We start from the raw sequence: 17,878 nt of genomic DNA on the forward strand, positions 1-17,878 counted from the left end.
TGTTTGAAGATTGTATTTTCCTTTTTTTATGGCATTTATTAAGCGCTTACTCTGTGCAAAGCACTGTTCTAAGCGCTGGGGAGGTTACAAGGTGATCAGGTTGTCCCACGTGGGGCTCACAGTCTTAATCCCCATTTTACAGATGAGGTAACTGAGACACAGAGAAGTGAAGTGACTTGCCCAAAGTCACACAGCTGACAATTGGCGGAGCCGGGGTTTGAACCCATGACTTCTGACTCCAAAGCCCGTGCTCTTTTCCACTGAGCCACGCTGCTTCTCTAAGCAGTGTTCCTGAAAGCCGAAGTCCAGGATAATGCACGTACCTATGTTAGTAAAGAAGGGATAATCCTGAACACCCCAGGCCTAACAGGTTGAGAGCAGCAACAATCCCATGAATCCATCTCCCGTTCCACACAGTCTGGGTCCCATTCCAAACTCCCATCCGGCAGCAGCCTCTCCATCTGCCTGGAAGGGGGTGAGCAAGACGCCAGGAAGGGACTGAGCTAGTAGGGAGAGGAGGGGCTCACTGAGTCACGGAAAAATAATAATGACGATGGTACTTGTTAAGCGCTTACTATGTGCCAGGCACTGTACTAAGTGCTGGGGTGGATACAAGCAAATCGAGTTGGACACGGTCTCTGTCCCACCTGGGGCTCACAGTCTCAATTCCCATTTTACAGATGAGGTCACTGAGGCCCAGAGAAGTGAAGTGACTTGCCCAATGTCATCCAGCAGACAAGTGGCGGAGTCAGGATTAGAACCCATGAACTTCTGGCTCCCAGACGCATGCTCTATCCACTATCTTCCCTCAGGACCATGACTGAAGTGACAGCAACCAGGACAGAATCCTCAGAGTGGGCTAGTGGGCTCTGATGACAGCTCTACGGGGGGAGGGATCCAGGAATCAGGCTCCCCCATTCCCACAACACCACTCTGGGACCAGATGTGCGCTTAGTACAGTGCTCTGTACACAGTAAGCGCTCAATAAATATGATTGATTGAATGAATGAATGAATGGGTTCTTGGGGTGGATTTGGGACCACCACATCTTCAGCCCTGCAGAGAGAGGTGGAGGGAAACTTGGAGACATTTTTGAAGTCGCCAATCAATCAGTGGTATTTATTGAGCGCTTACTGTGTGCATCATCATCATCATCATCAATCGTATTTATTGAGCGCTTACTATGTGCAGAGCACTGTACTTGTGCAGACCACACTACTAAGCACAAGCATGTTGTGAGCAGGGAACATGTCTACCAACTGTTGCATTGTACTCTTCCAGTGCTCTGCATACAATAAGCGCTCAGTAAATACAACCGATTGATTACAAGACGACAGATTCGGTGGACACATTCCCTGCCCACAATGAGCTTACAGTCTAGAGGACCCCCATTTTGAGATCCTTCCTGCTAACCCAGGGAACTGCCAGCCAGCCATGGCGCATCGGTTCCCAAACGCTTAGTAAATAATGATGATAGCATTTATTAAGTGCTTACTATGTGCAAAGCACTGTTCTAAGCGCTGGGGTGGTTACAAGGCGGTCAGGTTGTCCCACGGGGGGCTCACAGTCTTCATCATCATCATCATCAATCGTATTTATTGAGCGCTTACTGTGTGCAGAGCACTGTACTAAGCGCTTGGGAAGTACAAGTTGGCAAGTCTTCATCCCCATTTTACAAATGAGGTAACTGAGGCCCAGAGAAGTGAAGTGACTTGCCCAAAGTCACACAGCTGACAATTGGTGGAGCCGGGATTTGAACCCATGAACTCTGGCATAAAACAAACGACAGGAACATGAAAGCAACTAAAAAGGTCACACACGCAGCTACTTATAAATAGCTTATAGAATCTGTCACTTGCGCTCTTGTGCTTTTAATATGTAGAGTCATGTGATAGCAATTTAGGAAGGCTTCCCACTGGAGGCGGTTATTAGCGCTTTTGGGAGAATATGGAGGGGTGAGTTGGGTAAAGGGATTTGGGGCTATTTCTAGGTGTGGAGAATGGCTTTGACAATGACTTGGGGTGTGAGTCGGGAGTAGGGAGCAGAAGGAGGTTGGTTTGACTAATGAGGCTCTAGGAAGGGGAGAAAGAGGTAGGTGGGCGACGCAGATGAGGGAATTAGGGACGTTGGTGGGGCAGTTGGTGGAAGAGGCTGATGAGTGGGAGATGGATTGAACAGGGAGAAGCTGGAGACTAGGAAGAGAGCCTTTTTATTGTATTTGTTAAGCACTTACTATGCGCCAGGCTCTGTGCTGAGCGCTGGGGTAGATACAAGCTAATTAGGTTGGACACGGTCCATGTCCCACACAGCGCTCGCGGTCTTAATCCCCATTTTACAGATGAGGGAATGGAGGCCCAAAGAAGTTAAGCGATTTGCCCAGAGACACAGCAGACAAGTGTCAGAGCCGGGATTAGAACCCAGGTCCTTCTGACTCCCAAGCCCGTGGTCCAGCCAGTAGGCCGCACTGCTTCTCACGCTGCTCCTTGCGAGCAGGCATCACGTCTACTGACTCTGGAGTACGTTTCTTTCCTAAGCACTTAGAATAGTGCTCTGCACACAGTAAGTGCTCAATAAATTCCATTGATAATAATAATAATGATGATGGTATTTGTTAAGCGCTTACTATATGCCAAGCGCTGTTCTAAGCGCTAGGGAGGATTCAAGGTAATCAGGTTGTCCCACGTGGGGCTCACAGTCTTAATCCCCATTTTACAGGTGAGGGAACTGAGGCCCAGAGAAGGGAAGTGACTTGCCCAAAGTCACACAGCTGACAAGTGGCAGAGCCGGGATTAGACACATTGATTGGTTGATTTCTCTGTCATCAAGTGGCCTCCCCCTTAAGCAGGAAGTTCTTCAAAGCCAGGGTCTTGTCTTAATTTCTCAAAGCCTCTAAAATAGTGCTCTGCGCCCTGTGAGGGCTCAATAGATGCTGTTTGTGCTCTACCACTCATTCATTCATTCAATCATATTTATCGAGCACTTACTATGTGCAGAGCACTGTACTAAGCACTTGGGAGAGTACAATAGAAGAGTAAACAGACATATTCCCTGACCACAATGAGCTTACAGTCTAATAACCTTGTCCTCCCTGGAGGCGTCTGTCCCTGCCTCCCACACATGACCGCTCTGACATCACTCTCCTCTCCGAACTCCAACTTCCACCTGGATCCTTCCTTGGACAGCTGGCCAGGGTGTCCAGGGTGTGAGTCATCCCCACGGGAAATGCAAAGCCAGCCCTCGGATGACCTCTGCCCGGCCCAAATTCCTCAATCCCAAAGAGGCAAATGATGGCAATGATGAGAAGCAGCATGGCCTAGTGGCTAGAGCAAGGGCCTGGCAGTTAGAAAGACCTGGGTTCTCATCCTGGTCCAAACACTTGCCTCGTGTGTGATCTTGGGCAAGTCACTTGCCCTACTTCCCTATGCCTCAGTTCCCTCATGGTAAAATGGGGATTAAGACTGTAAGCCTCAAGTGGTGCTGGACTGCGTCTAAACTGATTAACTTGTATTCATTCATTCATTAAATTGTATTTATTAAGCGCTTACTCTGTGCAGAGCACGGTGCTAAGTGCTTGGGAGAACACGATACAACAATAAACAGACATATTGTCTGCCCATATGAGCTCAGTCTAGGGGTGGGGGGAGACAGGCATCAATATAAATAAATAAATTACAAATATGTACGTAAGTGCTGTGTGGCTGGGAGAGGGGAAGAACAAAGGGAGCAAGTCAGGGCGATGCAGATGGGAGTTGGACAAGGGGAAAGGGGGTGCTTCGTCTGGGAAGACTTCTTGGAGGAGATGTGCCTTCAATAAGGCTTTGAAGGGGGGAAAGTAATTGTCTATCAGATTTGAGGAGGGAGGACGTTCCAGGCCAGAGGCAGGATGTGGGCTAGGGGTCAGTGGCGAGATAGATGAAATCGAGGTACAGTGAGTAGGTTGGCATTAGAGGAGTGAAGTATGCGGGCTGACTTGTAGAAGGAGAGTAACAAGGTGAGGTGGAAGGGGGCAAGTTGCTTTAAAACCAATGGCGAGGAATTTTTGTTTGCTCCGAGGTGGATGGGAGTCTTTTGAGGAGCGGGATGACGTGTCCTGAAGGTTTTTGTAGAAAAATGATCCTGGTAATAATAATAATAATAATAATAATAATAATAATGGCATTTATTAAGCGCTTACTATGTGCAAAGCACTGTTCTAAGCACTGGGGAGGTTACAAGGTGATCAGGTTGTCCCACGGGGGGCTCACAGTCTTAATCCCCATTTTACAGATGAGGGAACTAAGGCACAGAGAAGTTAAGTGACTTGCCCAGAGTCACACAGCTGACAAATGGCAGTCGGGATTTGAACCCATGACCTCTGACTCCAAGGCCCGGGCTCTTTCCACTGAGCAACGCTGCTTCTCTAAAGGGAAAGAGAGAGATGAGGGGGAGAGAGAGGGAGAGAGGGAGGGGGAGAGAGAGGGAGAGAGGGGGGAAGGAAAGGGGGGGAAGGAAAGAGGGGGGAGAAGAGAGAGAGGGAAAGAGAGGGGGAGAAAGAGGGAAAGAGAGAGGGAGGGAGGGAAAGAGAGGGAGAGAGAGAGAGGGAGGGAGAGAGAGGGAAAGAGAGAGAGGGAAAGAAAGAGAGGGAAAGGGGGGGAAGAGAAGGGGGGAGAGAGATAGAGGGGAAAAAGAGAGAAAGAGGGTAACAGAGTGAAGTATGGACTGGAGTTGGGAGAGACAGGAGGCTGGGAGATCAGCAAGGAAACTAATGCAATAATCCAGGCAGGAAAGCATGAATGATTGTATCTATTCCAGCGCTTAGCATAATAATAATAATGTTGGTATTTGTTAAACGCTTACTATGTGCCAAGCACTGTTCTAAGCACTGGGGGGATACAAGGTAATCAAGGTTGTCCCACGTGGGGCTCATAGTCTTAATCCCCATTTTACAGATAAGGGAACTGAGGCACAGAAAACTTAAGTGACTTGCCCAAAGTCACGCAGCTGACAAGTGGTGGAGTCGGGATTAGAACCCATGACCTCTGACACCCAAGCCCGTGCTCTTTCCACTAAGCCACGCTGCTCCTCTGAGTCACGCAGCATAGTGCCTGACACATAGTAAGCGCTTAACAAATGCCATTAAAAAATCCCAATTCCACCTGGGGGATAGATGTCAACTGATTTTGACGTTTACCTCTTGACCCTAACACACCAATCAAGGCTGTCATTGACAGGGCAACTCCTATTGGTGCTCCCATCACGGCAAAATATCTGACCTGTAAAAGAAATGGTGACTGGTTAATTAGCCAACAGTGCTTTTCACTACAAAATAATAATTAATAATAATAATAATGATCATAATGATAGTATTTGTTAAGCACTTACTATGTGTCAAACACCGTTCTAAGTGCTGGGTAGATACAGGTTAATCAGATTGCCCTACATGGACTCACAGTTTTAATCCCCATTTTATAGGTGAGGTAACCAAGGTACAGAGAAGTTAAGTGACTTGCCCAAGGTCACACAGCAGACAAGTGGCGGCACCAGGATTAGAACCCACATCCTTTGACTCCCAAGACTGTGCTCTTTCCACTAAGTCACAACCCTTCTCTATAATAATTAAGGTACTTAAACGCTTACTATATGCCAAGCACTGTTCTAAGCGCTGGGGTAAATACAAGTTAATCAGGTCAGACACAGTCCCTGTCCCACACTGGGCTCATACTCTTAATCCCCATTTTTTTACAGATGAGGCCCAGAAAAATGAAGTGACTTGTCCAAGGTCACACAGCAGTGGATAAGGGATTAGAACCCATGACCTTCTGCTGCCCAGGCTCCATCCACTAAGCCACAGTACATGCCCCACAACCCTGAGCCTACTCCTTCCAACTAGCTGATGATGATGATGATGATGATGATGATGGTATTTGTTAAGCGCTTACTATGTGCAAAGCACTGTTCTAAGCGCTGGGGAGGTTACAAGGTGATCAGGTTGTCCCACGGGGGCTCACAGTTTTAATCCCCATTTTACAGATGAGGGAACTGTGACACAGAGAAATTAAGTGGCTCCGTGGAAAGAGCCCGGGCTTTGGAGTCTGAGGTCATGGGTTCGAATCCCTGCTCCACCACATGTCTGCTTTTTGACCTTGGGCAAGTCACTTAACTTCTCTGAGCCTCAGTTCCCTCATCTGTAAAATGGGGATGGTGACTGTGAGCCCCACGTGGGACAACCTGATCACCTTGTATCCCCCACCAGCGCTTAGAACAGTGCTTTGCACATAGTAAGCGCTTACAAAATGCCATTATTATCTGCCAACTTGTACTTCCCAAGCGCTTAGTACAGTTCTCTGCACACAGTAAGCGCTCAATAAATATGATTGATTGATTGATTGATTAAGTGACTTGCCCAAAGTCACACAGCTGACAGTTGGCGGAGCCGGGATTCGAACCCATGACCTCTGACTCCACTGAGCCACGCTGCTTCTCTGCTCCCTCACACTGCTTATGGGCACAGCTCTGGAAATACTATAGATGACTTAGACCTCTTAGTCAATGGAGGAGACCACTGGCAAGCAATCAGTCAGTCAATGCATTTACTGAGCGTTTATCATATCATACTCTCCCTAACAGTACAGTGCTCTGCATGCTGCAAGTGCTAAATAAATACTATTGATTGATTATTGTGTGCAGAGCAGCCTGGCCTAATGGCTAGAACATGATCCTGGGAGTCAGAAGGACCTGGATTCTAATTCAAGCTCTGCCTCTTGTCTGCTGTGTGACCTTGGGCTAGTCGCTTCTCTGTGCCTCAGTTCCCTCATCTGTAAAATGGGGATTAAAACTGTGACGCCCCCACCATTTAGGACGTGGACTGTATTCAACCTGATTAACTTGCTTAGAGCTTAGAAAAGTGCCTGACAATTAGTCCTTAACAAATACCATTAAAAAGGAGGACTGTATTAAGCACTTGGAAGAGTTCAATATAACAGATTTGGTAGGCATATTCTCTGCCCCAAGGAATGTACAATCTAGAGGAGCATTGGCCAATCATGTTTGTTGTCATATTGTACTCTTCCAAGTGCTTAGGACGGTGCTCTGCACAGAGTAAGTGTTCAATAAATATTATTGAACGAATAGACGCTCAGTAAATAGCAATGATTGATTGATTGAAAAGGACCACCCAGACCTCCATCCCCCATTCCCTTCCATCCCACTCTTTCCCCGCTCCCCTAACATCCCAGAGAAGCAGCACGGCCTAGTGGGTAGAGCCCAGGCTCGGGAGTCAGAAGGATTGAGTTCTAATCCCGGCTCGGCCGTGTGTCTGCTGTGTGACCTTGGGCAAGTCACCTCACTTCTCTGGGCCTCAGTGGCCTCCTCTGGAAAATGGCGATTAAAAGTGTGAGTCCCATGTGGGACTGTCTCTATATGTTGCCAACTTGTACTTCCCAAGCGCTTAGTACGGTGCTCTGCACACAGTAAGCGCTCAATAAATACAAATGATTGAGTGATTGATTGTGACATTTGTTGAGCATTCACTAGATGCCAGGCACCGTACGAGCACACGAGGTCGGACACAGTCTCTGCCCCACATGGGGCTCACAGTCTCAATCCTCATTTTCCAGATGAGGGAACCGAGGCCCGGCGACGCGACGCGACTTCCCCCTTCTAGACTGTGAGCCCGCTGTTGGGTAGGGACTGTCTCTCTATGTTGCCAACTTGTACTTCCCAAGCGCTTAGTACAGGGCTCTGCACACAGTAAGCGCTCAATAAATACAATTGATTGATTGATTGATTGATTGATTGACAGGGACTGTGTCCAACCCGAATAGCTTGTATCTACCCCAGCAGTTAGTACAGCGTTGGACACATAGTAAGTGTTTACAAATACTAGTATTATTATTATTATAAAGCAGGGAACGCACCTGGTCACTCCTGGCCACCCCATATCTCAGTTCATTCACAAAGTGCTCACAGTTTTTACTGAAGAGGTCGTAACAGACCTCTCTTCCCATCAGCTCCTTGGCTTTCCGGATGATTTCGGTGACAGGCAGCGGCTGGTAAATAGCGTCGTGTTTGTTGTTGACCCGATACTTGTCCCTTCCAGCGACCTTATGGAGCAGTTCCCCCTTCACCACGGCTCTATCCAACTGGGCAGACATGATGCTCGTGGAACAAGCCCAGGGGAACTTGCCTTCGGGACAGAAAAAGAGGCCGATGGAGTCACTTCCCCCACTCAAGTGTTGCTTCAATCTATCAGTCAGCGATATTTCTTGAGTGCTCACTGTATGCAGAGTACTGGGCTAAGTGCTTGGACCAGTATGTTGGAAGAGAAGTAGCGTGGCTCAGAGGAAAGAGCACGGGCTTGGGAGTCAGAGGTCATGGGTTCTGATCCCAGCTCCACCACATGTCTGCTGTGTGACCTTGGGCAAGTCACTTCACTTCTCTGAGCCTCAGTTACCTCATCTGTAAAATGGGGATTAAGACTGGGAGCCCCACGTGGGACAACCTGATCACTTTGTATCTCCCCCAGCGCTTAGAACAGTGCTTTGCACATAGTAAGTGCTTAACAAATGCCATTATTATTATTATTATTACATTGCAACAGAGTTTGGTTTTCTTCTTTATGGTATTTGTTCAGCGCATACTATGTGCCAGGCACTGTTCTAAGCACTGGGGTAGATACAAGCTAATCAGGTTCAATCAATCAATCAATCATATTTATTGAGCGCTTACTGTGTGCAGAGCACTGTACTAAGTGCTTGGGAAGTACAAGTTGGCAACATATAGAGACAGTCCCTACCCAACAGTGGGCTCACAGTCTAAAAGGGGGAGACAGAGAACAAAACCAAACATACTAACAAAATAAAATAAATAGAATAGATATGTACAAGTAAAATAAATAAATAACTAGAGTAATAAATATGTACAAACATATATACATGTATACAGGTGCTGTGGGGAAGGGAAGGAGGTAAGGCGGGAAGGATGGAGAAGGGGAGGAGGGGGAGAGGAAGGAGGGGGCTCAGTCTGGGAAGGCCTCCTGGAGGAGGTGAGCTCTCAGTAGGGTCTTGAAGGGACACAGGCCATGTCCTACATGGGGCTCGCAGTCTTAATCCCCATTTTATAGATGAGGTAACTGAGACACGGAGAAGCAGAGTAACTTGCCCAAGGTCACACAGCAGACAAGTGGTTGAGCTGGGTTTAGAACTGAGGTGCTTCTGGCTCCCAGGCCCGTGCTCTAACCATTAGGCGACTCTGTTTCTCCTAAACTGTAGAGTTGGTAGACACGTTCCCTGCCCACAATGAGCTTACAGTGTAAAGAGGGAGAGAGACTTTAATATAATTTACAGATATACATAGGTACATAAGCGGCTCTGGGGTTAAGGATGAGGCAAATATGAAATGCACAAAAGTCACAGTTCCAGGTGCATAAATGATGCAGAAGGGAGAAGGGGCAGGGAAAACAAGGGCTTAATTGGGAAAGACTCTTGGAGGTCTTCCCTGTCTACACTCTCAAACCTCCACTCTATCTTTCCTCCCCATTGCCTCCCCCATGCATTCACTCCTACCCCCCAAAACACTTAAGTACTGACCCCATCCCCACCCCCAAAATCAATCCATCATCCATATCCCATCCCCATCTCCAGAACTTATCAATCATTGGTATTTCTTGAGGGGTTACCATATGCAAAGCACTATACTAAGCTTTTGGAAGAGTACTGTACAATCGAGGTGATAGACATGATCCCTGCCTTTAAGGAGCTTACAATCTAGTGGGGGAAACAGACATTGGAAGAAACTATAGAAGGGAACCAGCAGAGTTTAAAGATAGGTACAGAAGTGTTGTGGGGCTGGGCGGTAGGGTGAATATCACAGTGCTTGAAGGGTTCAGTCCGAAAGGCAAAGGAAGGGTAAATAGAGTAGGGAATTGAGGGATTCATCAGGAAAGGGCTCTTGGAGGAGATGTGATTTTAGGGGGATTTTGAAGATGGGAAGAGTGGTGGTCTGTTGGATATGAAGGGAGAGGGAGTTCCCGGTCAGAGGGAAGACTTGAGCAAGGGGTCATCGGTGGGATAGATGAGATGGAGGTCCCGAAAGAAGGTTGGTACTAGAGTAACAAAATGCGCAGGCTGGGTTGTGATGTAGATCACTGCGGTGAGGAAGGAGGCGAGAGCTGTCTGAGTGCCTTAAAGCCGAGGGTAAGGCCTGGAATGCCCTCCCTCTGCCCATCCGCCAAGCTAGCTCTCTTCCTCCCTTCAAGGCCCTACTGAGAGCTCACCTCCTCCAGGAGGCCTTCCTAAACTGAGCCCCTTCCTTCCTCTCCCCCTCGTCCCCCCCTCCATCCCCCCATCTTACCTCCTTCCCTCCCCCACAGCACCTGTACATATGTATATAGTACTATATGCACATAGTAAGTGCTTAATAAATGTGATCATTAATATTATTATTATTATTATTATATTCAGTTGCTTCTCCTACCTACAGTGTAATTTAATAATAATAATGGCATTTGATAAGTGCTTACTATGTGCAAAGCACTGTTCTAAGCGCTAGGGCAGATACAAGATGATCAGGTTGTCCTACATGGGGCTCACAGTCTTAATCCCCATTTTACAGACAAGGGAACTGAGGCACAGAGAAATGAAGTTACTTGCCCAAGGTCACACAGCTGACAATTGGTGGAGCTGGGATTTGAACCCATGACCTCTGACTCCCAAGCCCATGCTCTTTCCATTGAGCCACGCTGCTGCTCATCATCAATTTAATGTCATCTTTTCCGCTAGACTGTCAGCTCCTTGAGGCAAGGGATCATGTCTTCCAACTGCATTGCGCTCTCCCAAGAGCATAGTACAGTGCTCAGTACAAAGAAAGCGCTCAGTAAGTACCGCTGATGGATGAATTTGTTGACAGTACTTACTCAGGGGAGCCAGGTGAACTACATAGCCACCGCCCACGTAGATGGCCCAGTGACAGTAGCACCCTCGGGAAATCTCAATCAGGTCTCCGGGTTTCGGCTCTTCCTGCAAGACCAAAGAAGGGGCAGTGTTCGCGTCAGTCAGCCAGTCGATCCTATTTATTAAGCAATCAATCAATCAATCATATTTATTGAGCGCTTACTATGTGCAGAGCACTGTACTAAGCGCTTGGGAAGTACAAATTGGCAACATATAGAGATAGTCCCTACCCAACATTGGGCTCACAGTCTAAAAGGGGGAGACAGAGAACAAAACCAAACATACTAACAAAATAATATAAATAGAATAGATATGTACAAGTAAAATAAATAAATAGAGTAATAAATATGAACAAACATATATACATATATACAGGTGCTGTGGGGAAGGGAAGGAGGTAAGATGGGGGCATGGAGAGGGGGACGAGGGGGAGAGGAAGGAAGGGGTTCAGTCTGGGAAGGCCTCCTGGAGGAGATGAGCTCTCAGCAGGGCCTTGAAGGGAGGAAGAGAGCTAGCTTGGCGAATGGGCAGAGGGAGGGCATTCCAGGCACGGGGGATGATGTGGGCCGGGGGTCGACGGCGGGACAGGCGAGAACGAGGTACGGTGAGGAGATTAGCGACGGAGGAGCGGAAGGTACGGGCTGGGCTGGAGAAGGAGAGAAGGGAGGTGAGGTAGGAGGGAGCGAGGTGATGGACAGCCTTGAAGCCCAGGGTGAGGAGTTTCTGCCTGATGCGCAGATTGATTGGTAGCCACTGGAGATTTTTGAGGAGGGGGGTAATATGCCCAGAGCGTTTCTGGACAAAGATAAGCCGGGCAGCAGCATGAAGTATGGATTGAAGTGGAGAGAGACACGAGGATGGGAGATCAGAGAGAAGGCTGATGCAGTAGTCCAGACGGGATAGGATGAGAGCTTGAACGAGCAGGGTAGCGGTATGGATGGAGAGGAAAGGGCGGATCTTGGCAATGTTGCGGAGCTGAGACCGGCAGGTTTTGGTGACGGCTTGGATGTGAGGGGTGAATGAGAGAGCGGAGTCGAGGATGACACCAAGGTTGCGGGCTTGTGAGACGGGAAGGATGGTAGTGTCGTCAACAGAGATGGGAAAGTCAGGGAGCGGGCAAGGTTTGGGAGGGAAGACAAGGAGTTCAGTCTTCGACATGTTGAGCTTTAGGTGGCGGGCAGACATCCAGATGGAGATGTCCTGAAGGCAGGAGGAGATGCGAGCCTGGAGGGAGGGGGAGAGAGCAGGGGCAGAGATGTAGATGTAAGCAGTGTTCAAAGCACTGTATTAAGCACTTTGGAGAGTGCAATGCAACAATACAATCTTTGATGCACAGTTGGGGCCAGATCCCGACACTCGGCCCCCCTGAGGAGGGAAAAACACTGCTGCACCTCTCTAGGAGAGCAGCCCAAGACTCAGAGAAGCAGCATGGCTCAGTGGGAAGAGCACAAGCTTGGGAGTCAGAGGTCATGGGTTCGTATCCCTGCTCCGCCACTTGTCAGCTGTGTGACTTTGGGCAAGCCACTTAACTTCTCTGTGCCTCAGTTACCTCATCTGTAAAATGGGGATTGAGACTGTGAGCCCCACGTGGGACAACCTTGTGAGGGATGGAACCCAGTGAAGTTTCCTCATGAGACCCCAGGAGGGAAGGCAGAAGCTATCTCCCCGGGCCAGGCCGGGTTACACCAGATACGACAAACCGGAAGGAGATAAAGGGAAAATAAAACAGCCACATTGCAGGACCTGTTTACAAAAAAAACAGGACACAGCTAACCAAAAAAAACAGGATGCAGGTTAAACCGCAAGGCCACTGTCAGCCTTGTACGTGAGCGCGTGTTGGGTGCTAGCTGCCGCGATTAAATTGTACGCCCTAAGTATCCAGACAATGGAGAAAGGGGATAGTCGGTGGGAGGAAGAGGATGCGTTAGGGCTATAAAAATCAGCTTCGTACAATCAACAAGCGCACTCCCCGGCTGATGCTGTTTGAGCGACGGGGGTAGTGCCCTTTCTCATGAGAAAGAATAAAGACTCTTTCTGATCCTGACCTGGACTCTGATTTGGTGGGTAGAGGGAGCCGCTATCCCACACAACCTGATCAACTTGTATCCCCCCAGCACTTAGAACAGTGCTTTGCACATAGTAAGCGCTTAACAAATACCATCATTATTATTATTTACCAGTCAGTGGTATTTATTGAGCACTTACTATATACAGAAAAACTGTACTAGGTGCTTGGCAGAGTGCTTCAGCGCTTAGTGCAGTGCCTGGCACATAGTAAGTGCTTAACAAATTCCATAATTCTTAATCTCATTTTTACAATACAATGGAGTTAACGGACACGTTCCCCGCCCACAGCGAGCTTATGGTCTAAGACTGTGAGCCCACTGTTGGGTAGGGATTGTCTCCATTTGTTGCTGAACTGTACTTTCCAAGCGCTTAGTACAGTGCTCAGCACACAGTAAGCACTCGATAAATACGACTGGATGAATGAATATGTCTGTGTGCGTGACTGCAGGCACGTGACTACCAGCCTAGAGACGTCTCCTACCCCCTCCCTTCCTCCACAGCTGCACTGCCACATATATAGCATTTATTCATTCATCCAGTCGTATTTATCGAGTGCTTACTGTGCGCTGAGCACTGTACTAAGCGCTTGGAAAGCACAGTTCAGCAACAAATAGAGACAATCCCTACCCAACAGTGGGCTCACAGTCTTAGACCATAAGCTCGCTGTGGGCGGGGAACGTGCTTTTTCAAAAGCACAGTGCTTTTTATTTATTTTGTTAGTATGTTTGGTTTTGTTCTCTGTCTCCCCCTTTTAGCCTGTGAGCCCACTGTTGGGTAGGGACTGTCTCTATATGTTGCCAACTTGTACTTCCCAAGCGCTTAGTACAGTGCTCTGCACACAGTAAGCGCTCAATAAATACGATTGATTGATTAACAAATGCCATCATTATTATTACTTCATTTCTCTGTGCTTCGGTTACCTCGTCAGTAAAATGGGAATTAAGACTGTGAGCCCCATGTGGAACACAGACTGTGCCCAACCTGATTAACGGGCCTTTATGTAGTACATACGTAAGAAGCAGCGTGGCTCAGTGGGAAAAGCACGGGCTTTGGAGTCAGAGGTCATGGGTTCAAATCCCGGCTCCACCACTTGTCAACTGTGTGACTGTGGGCAAGTCACTTAACTTCTCTGGGCCTCAGTTCTCTCATCTGTAAAATGGGGATTAAGATTTTGAGCCCCCTGTGGGACAACCTGATCATCTTGTAGCCTCCCCGGCGCTTAGAACAGTGCTTTGCACATAGTAAGCGCTTAATAAATGCCATCATTATTATTATTACATAGTGAGCGTTTAACAAATACCATTTAAAAGAAGAAAAAAAAGAGTTCAACTTCCGCCCCCTAGTGGCTGCCCTCTGACGGTGCGCCGTGAAGCGACGGCCCCTTTGGCTTAGTGTTGGAAGTCATTCATTCAGTCATTCATTCATTCATTCAATCGTATTTATTGAGCGCTTACTGTGTGCAGAGCACCGTACTAAGCGCTTGGAAAGTACAAGTCGGCAACATCTGTAGACGGTCCCTACCCAACAACGGGCTCACAGTCTAGAAGGGAGAGACAGACAACAAAACAAACCATGGAGACAGGTGTCAAAATCGTCAGAACAAATAGAATTCTAGCTATATGCATATCATTAACAAAATAAATAGAATAGTAAATATGTACAAGTAAAATAAATGGAGTAATAAATCTGTACAAATATATACAAGTGCTGTGGGGAGGAGAAGGAGGTAGGGCAGGGGAGATGGGGAGAAGGAGAGGGAAAAGTCGGCTTTGCCCTTGCAGAGGAAACAAGTTGGCTAGTTTAAGGAAGCAATTGGTAGCCCCAACTCTGGTTAGTAACTCAACTTTAGCTACTCCAACTTTGCAGGACAAGGAGCAGGCCAGCACAGCCAGCACTGGGTACTCCAGCACTTAGAACAGTGCTTGGCACATAGTAAGTGCTTCACACATACCATCATTATTACTGCAGAGGGTGGAATCAGACTCTGAGCCTCAGTTCCTTCATCTGTAAAATAACAATAATGATGGTACTTGTTAAGCACTTACCATGTACAAAGCACTGTTCTAAGCGCTGGGGGGATACAGAGGGATCAGGTTGTCCCACGTGGGGCTCACAGTCTTAATCCCCATTTTACAGATGAGGTAACTGAGGCACAGAGAAGTGAAGTGACTTGCCCAAAGTCACCCATCTGACAAGTGGCGGAGGCGGGATTAGAACCCACGACCTCTGACTTCCAAGCCCGGGCTCTTTCCACTGAGCCACGCTGCTTCTCAACGGGGATTGAGAATGTAAAATGGGGATTAAGACTGTAAACCCAAGTGGGACATGGACTCTGTCCAACCTGATTATCTTGTATCTACCCCCAGCACTTTAGTACAGTGACTGGCACACAGTAAGTGCTCAGTAAATACCATTTTAAAAAAAGCAAGGTCTGGGAAAGGGGCCAACTTCCAATGTTGTGATAATAATAATTATGACACATTTTATTTTGTTAGTGTGTTTGGTTTTGTTCTCTGTCTCCCCCTTTTAGACTGTGAGCCCACTGTTGGGTAGGGACTGTCTCTATATGTTGCCAACTTGTACTTCCCAAGTGCTTAGTTCAGTGCTCTGCACACAGTAAGCGCTCAATAAATATGATTGACTGATTGATTGATTGATTAAGTGCTTACTGTGTGCCAAGCACTGTTCTAACTGCTGGGGTAGATACAAGTTAATCAGATTGGACTCAGTCCCTGTACTACATGGGGCTCGAAGTCTTAATCCACATTTTTCAGATGAGGTAACTGAGGCACAGAGAAGTTAAGTGACTTGCCCAAGATTAACAGCAGACATGTGGCGGAGACAGGATTAGAACCAGGTCCTTCTGACTCCCAGCCCCATGTTGAGAAGGAGCGTGGTTCAATGGAAAGAGCACGGGCTCTGGAGTCAGAGGTCATGGTTTCAAATCCCAGCTCTGCCACTTGTCAGCTGTGTGACTTTGGGTAAGTCACTTCACTTCTCTGGGCCTCAGTTCCCTCATCTGTAAAATGGGGATGAAGACTGTAAGCCCCCCGTGGGACAACCTGATCACTTTGTAACCTCCCCAGCACTTAGAACAGTGCTTTGCACATAGTAAGCACTTAATAAATGCCATAAAAAAATCACAACTTCTCTGGCCCTCAGTTACCTCATCTGTAAAATGAGGATTAAGACTGTGAGCCCCCCCATGGGACACCCTAATCACCTTGTAACCTTGTAAGCAGTATAGTCAAGATAAACAACTAAATGAACGGTTGAATAAACATATTTGCAAAAGTGCTGAGGGTGATGTTAAATGAGTTCATTCATTCATTCATTCATTCAATCATATTTATTGAGCACTAACTATGTGCAGAGCACTGTACTAAGCGCTTGGGAAGTACAAGTTGGCAACATCTAAAGACAGTCCCTACCCAACAACGGGCTTGACAGGTGTCAGGTCATCAGAATAAATAGAAATAAAGCTAGGTGCACATCATTAACAAAATAAATAGAATAGTAAATATGTACAAGTAAAATAAATAGAGTGATGAATCTGTACAAATATATACAAGTGCTGTGGGGAGGGGAAGGAGGTAGGGCAGAGTTGGGTGGGATGGGGTGGAGGAGAGGAAAAAGGGGGCTCAGTCTGGGAAGGCCTCCTGGAGGAGGTGAGCTCTCGTAGGGCTTTGAAGGGAGGAAGAGAGCTAGCTTGGTGGATCTGTGGAGGGAGGGAGAGGCAAGAACGAGGCACAGTGGGGAGATTAGTTCATAGGTGCTAGAGATGGCTGAGGGGCTTATACAGTGTCGGATACTGGCAATTAACCTAACTGCTCTGCCACCCTCAGCCATGCCTCTACTGCCTTCAGGGAGGCCAAAGGGGACCACTGACCTGAGTGCCCATCCCAGTCAGTCCAGACAACATTCACACTCCCCCCAGTCAGTCAGTCAATCGTATTTGAGTGCTTACTGTGTGCACAGCGCTAGACTGGACTAAACGCTTGGGAGAGTACAATATAACAATGAAGAGACACATTCCCTGTCCACAGTGAGCTCACAGTCTAGGGGGTGGAGACAGACATTAATCTAAATGAGTAAATTTCAGATATGTACACAATCGCTGAGAGGCTGAGAGAGGGGATTTAAAAAAGGAGGAAGTCAGGGGCGATGCAGAGGGAGTAGAAGAAAAGGAAAGGAGGGCTTAGTGAGGGAAGGCCTCTTGGAGGTGATGTGCCTTCAAAAAGTCTTTGAAGTGGGGGAGAGTTACTTTCTGTTGGATATGAAGAGGGAGGGCGTTCCAGGCCAGAGGTAGGATGTGGGTAAGAGCCCTACTGTTTCCTAGACAGAAGGGACATTGAGATTTCATGAACAGGAAAGCTGGAGATGAGGGGGCAAAAAGACTGGTTTCAATCCCATGTTACCATGAACTTGACATCTTGCACCCCCCCACAGTGACTCCCTTGGTACCCTGCAGCTGTCTAAGGCCCTGCTGATGCTCAGAAATTCTTTATTCATTTAATCATATTTATTGAATGCTTACTGTGTGCAGAGCACTGTACTAAGCGTTCTAGGCCACTGCCTATTCAGAAAGAGTGTGTTAGTCATTTATCCGTATGAGAAATTCCCTCAATCCCTCAAGGGAATCAAATAAATTTTAGAAAGAAAAATGGTGGGAGAATGGTCGAATCACTCCGAGTGACTCAGCCCAAACTGAAGCAGCATAACAGAGACCATGTCTTAGACTCCCTCCAACCTCAGTTATCTGAAAACTTCCCCTCGGTATACAGTTTACAGAAGGACTTGGACCTGCAGAGTGGGAACCGTTTCTAGAGCCAAGATCAACCTGCAGTCCATGGTTGAACAGAATGAAGATTTTAGAAAAGGTT

At 47.5% G+C, this 17,878-nt stretch overlaps 1 protein-coding gene across 1 annotated transcript in view; it reads right to left on the reverse strand.

Annotated features, from left to right (window-relative positions):
* Window positions 1-17,878, reverse strand: part of LOC119944126 (phospholipase A and acyltransferase 5-like) — a 31,483-nt gene that overhangs the window by 11,230 nt on the left and 2,375 nt on the right. The window contains exons 3-5 of the mRNA XM_038765346.1: window positions 10,892-11,043; window positions 7,896-8,164; window positions 5,171-5,252 (exon numbers count right to left, since the gene is read on the reverse strand). Coding sequence (XP_038621274.1) covers window positions 5,171-5,252; window positions 7,896-8,164; window positions 10,892-11,043 — 503 coding nt within the window. The remainder of the gene's footprint in view (window positions 1-5,170; window positions 5,253-7,895; window positions 8,165-10,891; window positions 11,044-17,878) is intronic.

This window comes from Tachyglossus aculeatus, chromosome 22, assembly GCF_015852505.1.
Source record: "Tachyglossus aculeatus isolate mTacAcu1 chromosome 22, mTacAcu1.pri, whole genome shotgun sequence".
In the NCBI taxonomy this organism is placed as follows: Eukaryota; Metazoa; Chordata; class Mammalia; order Monotremata; family Tachyglossidae; genus Tachyglossus; species Tachyglossus aculeatus.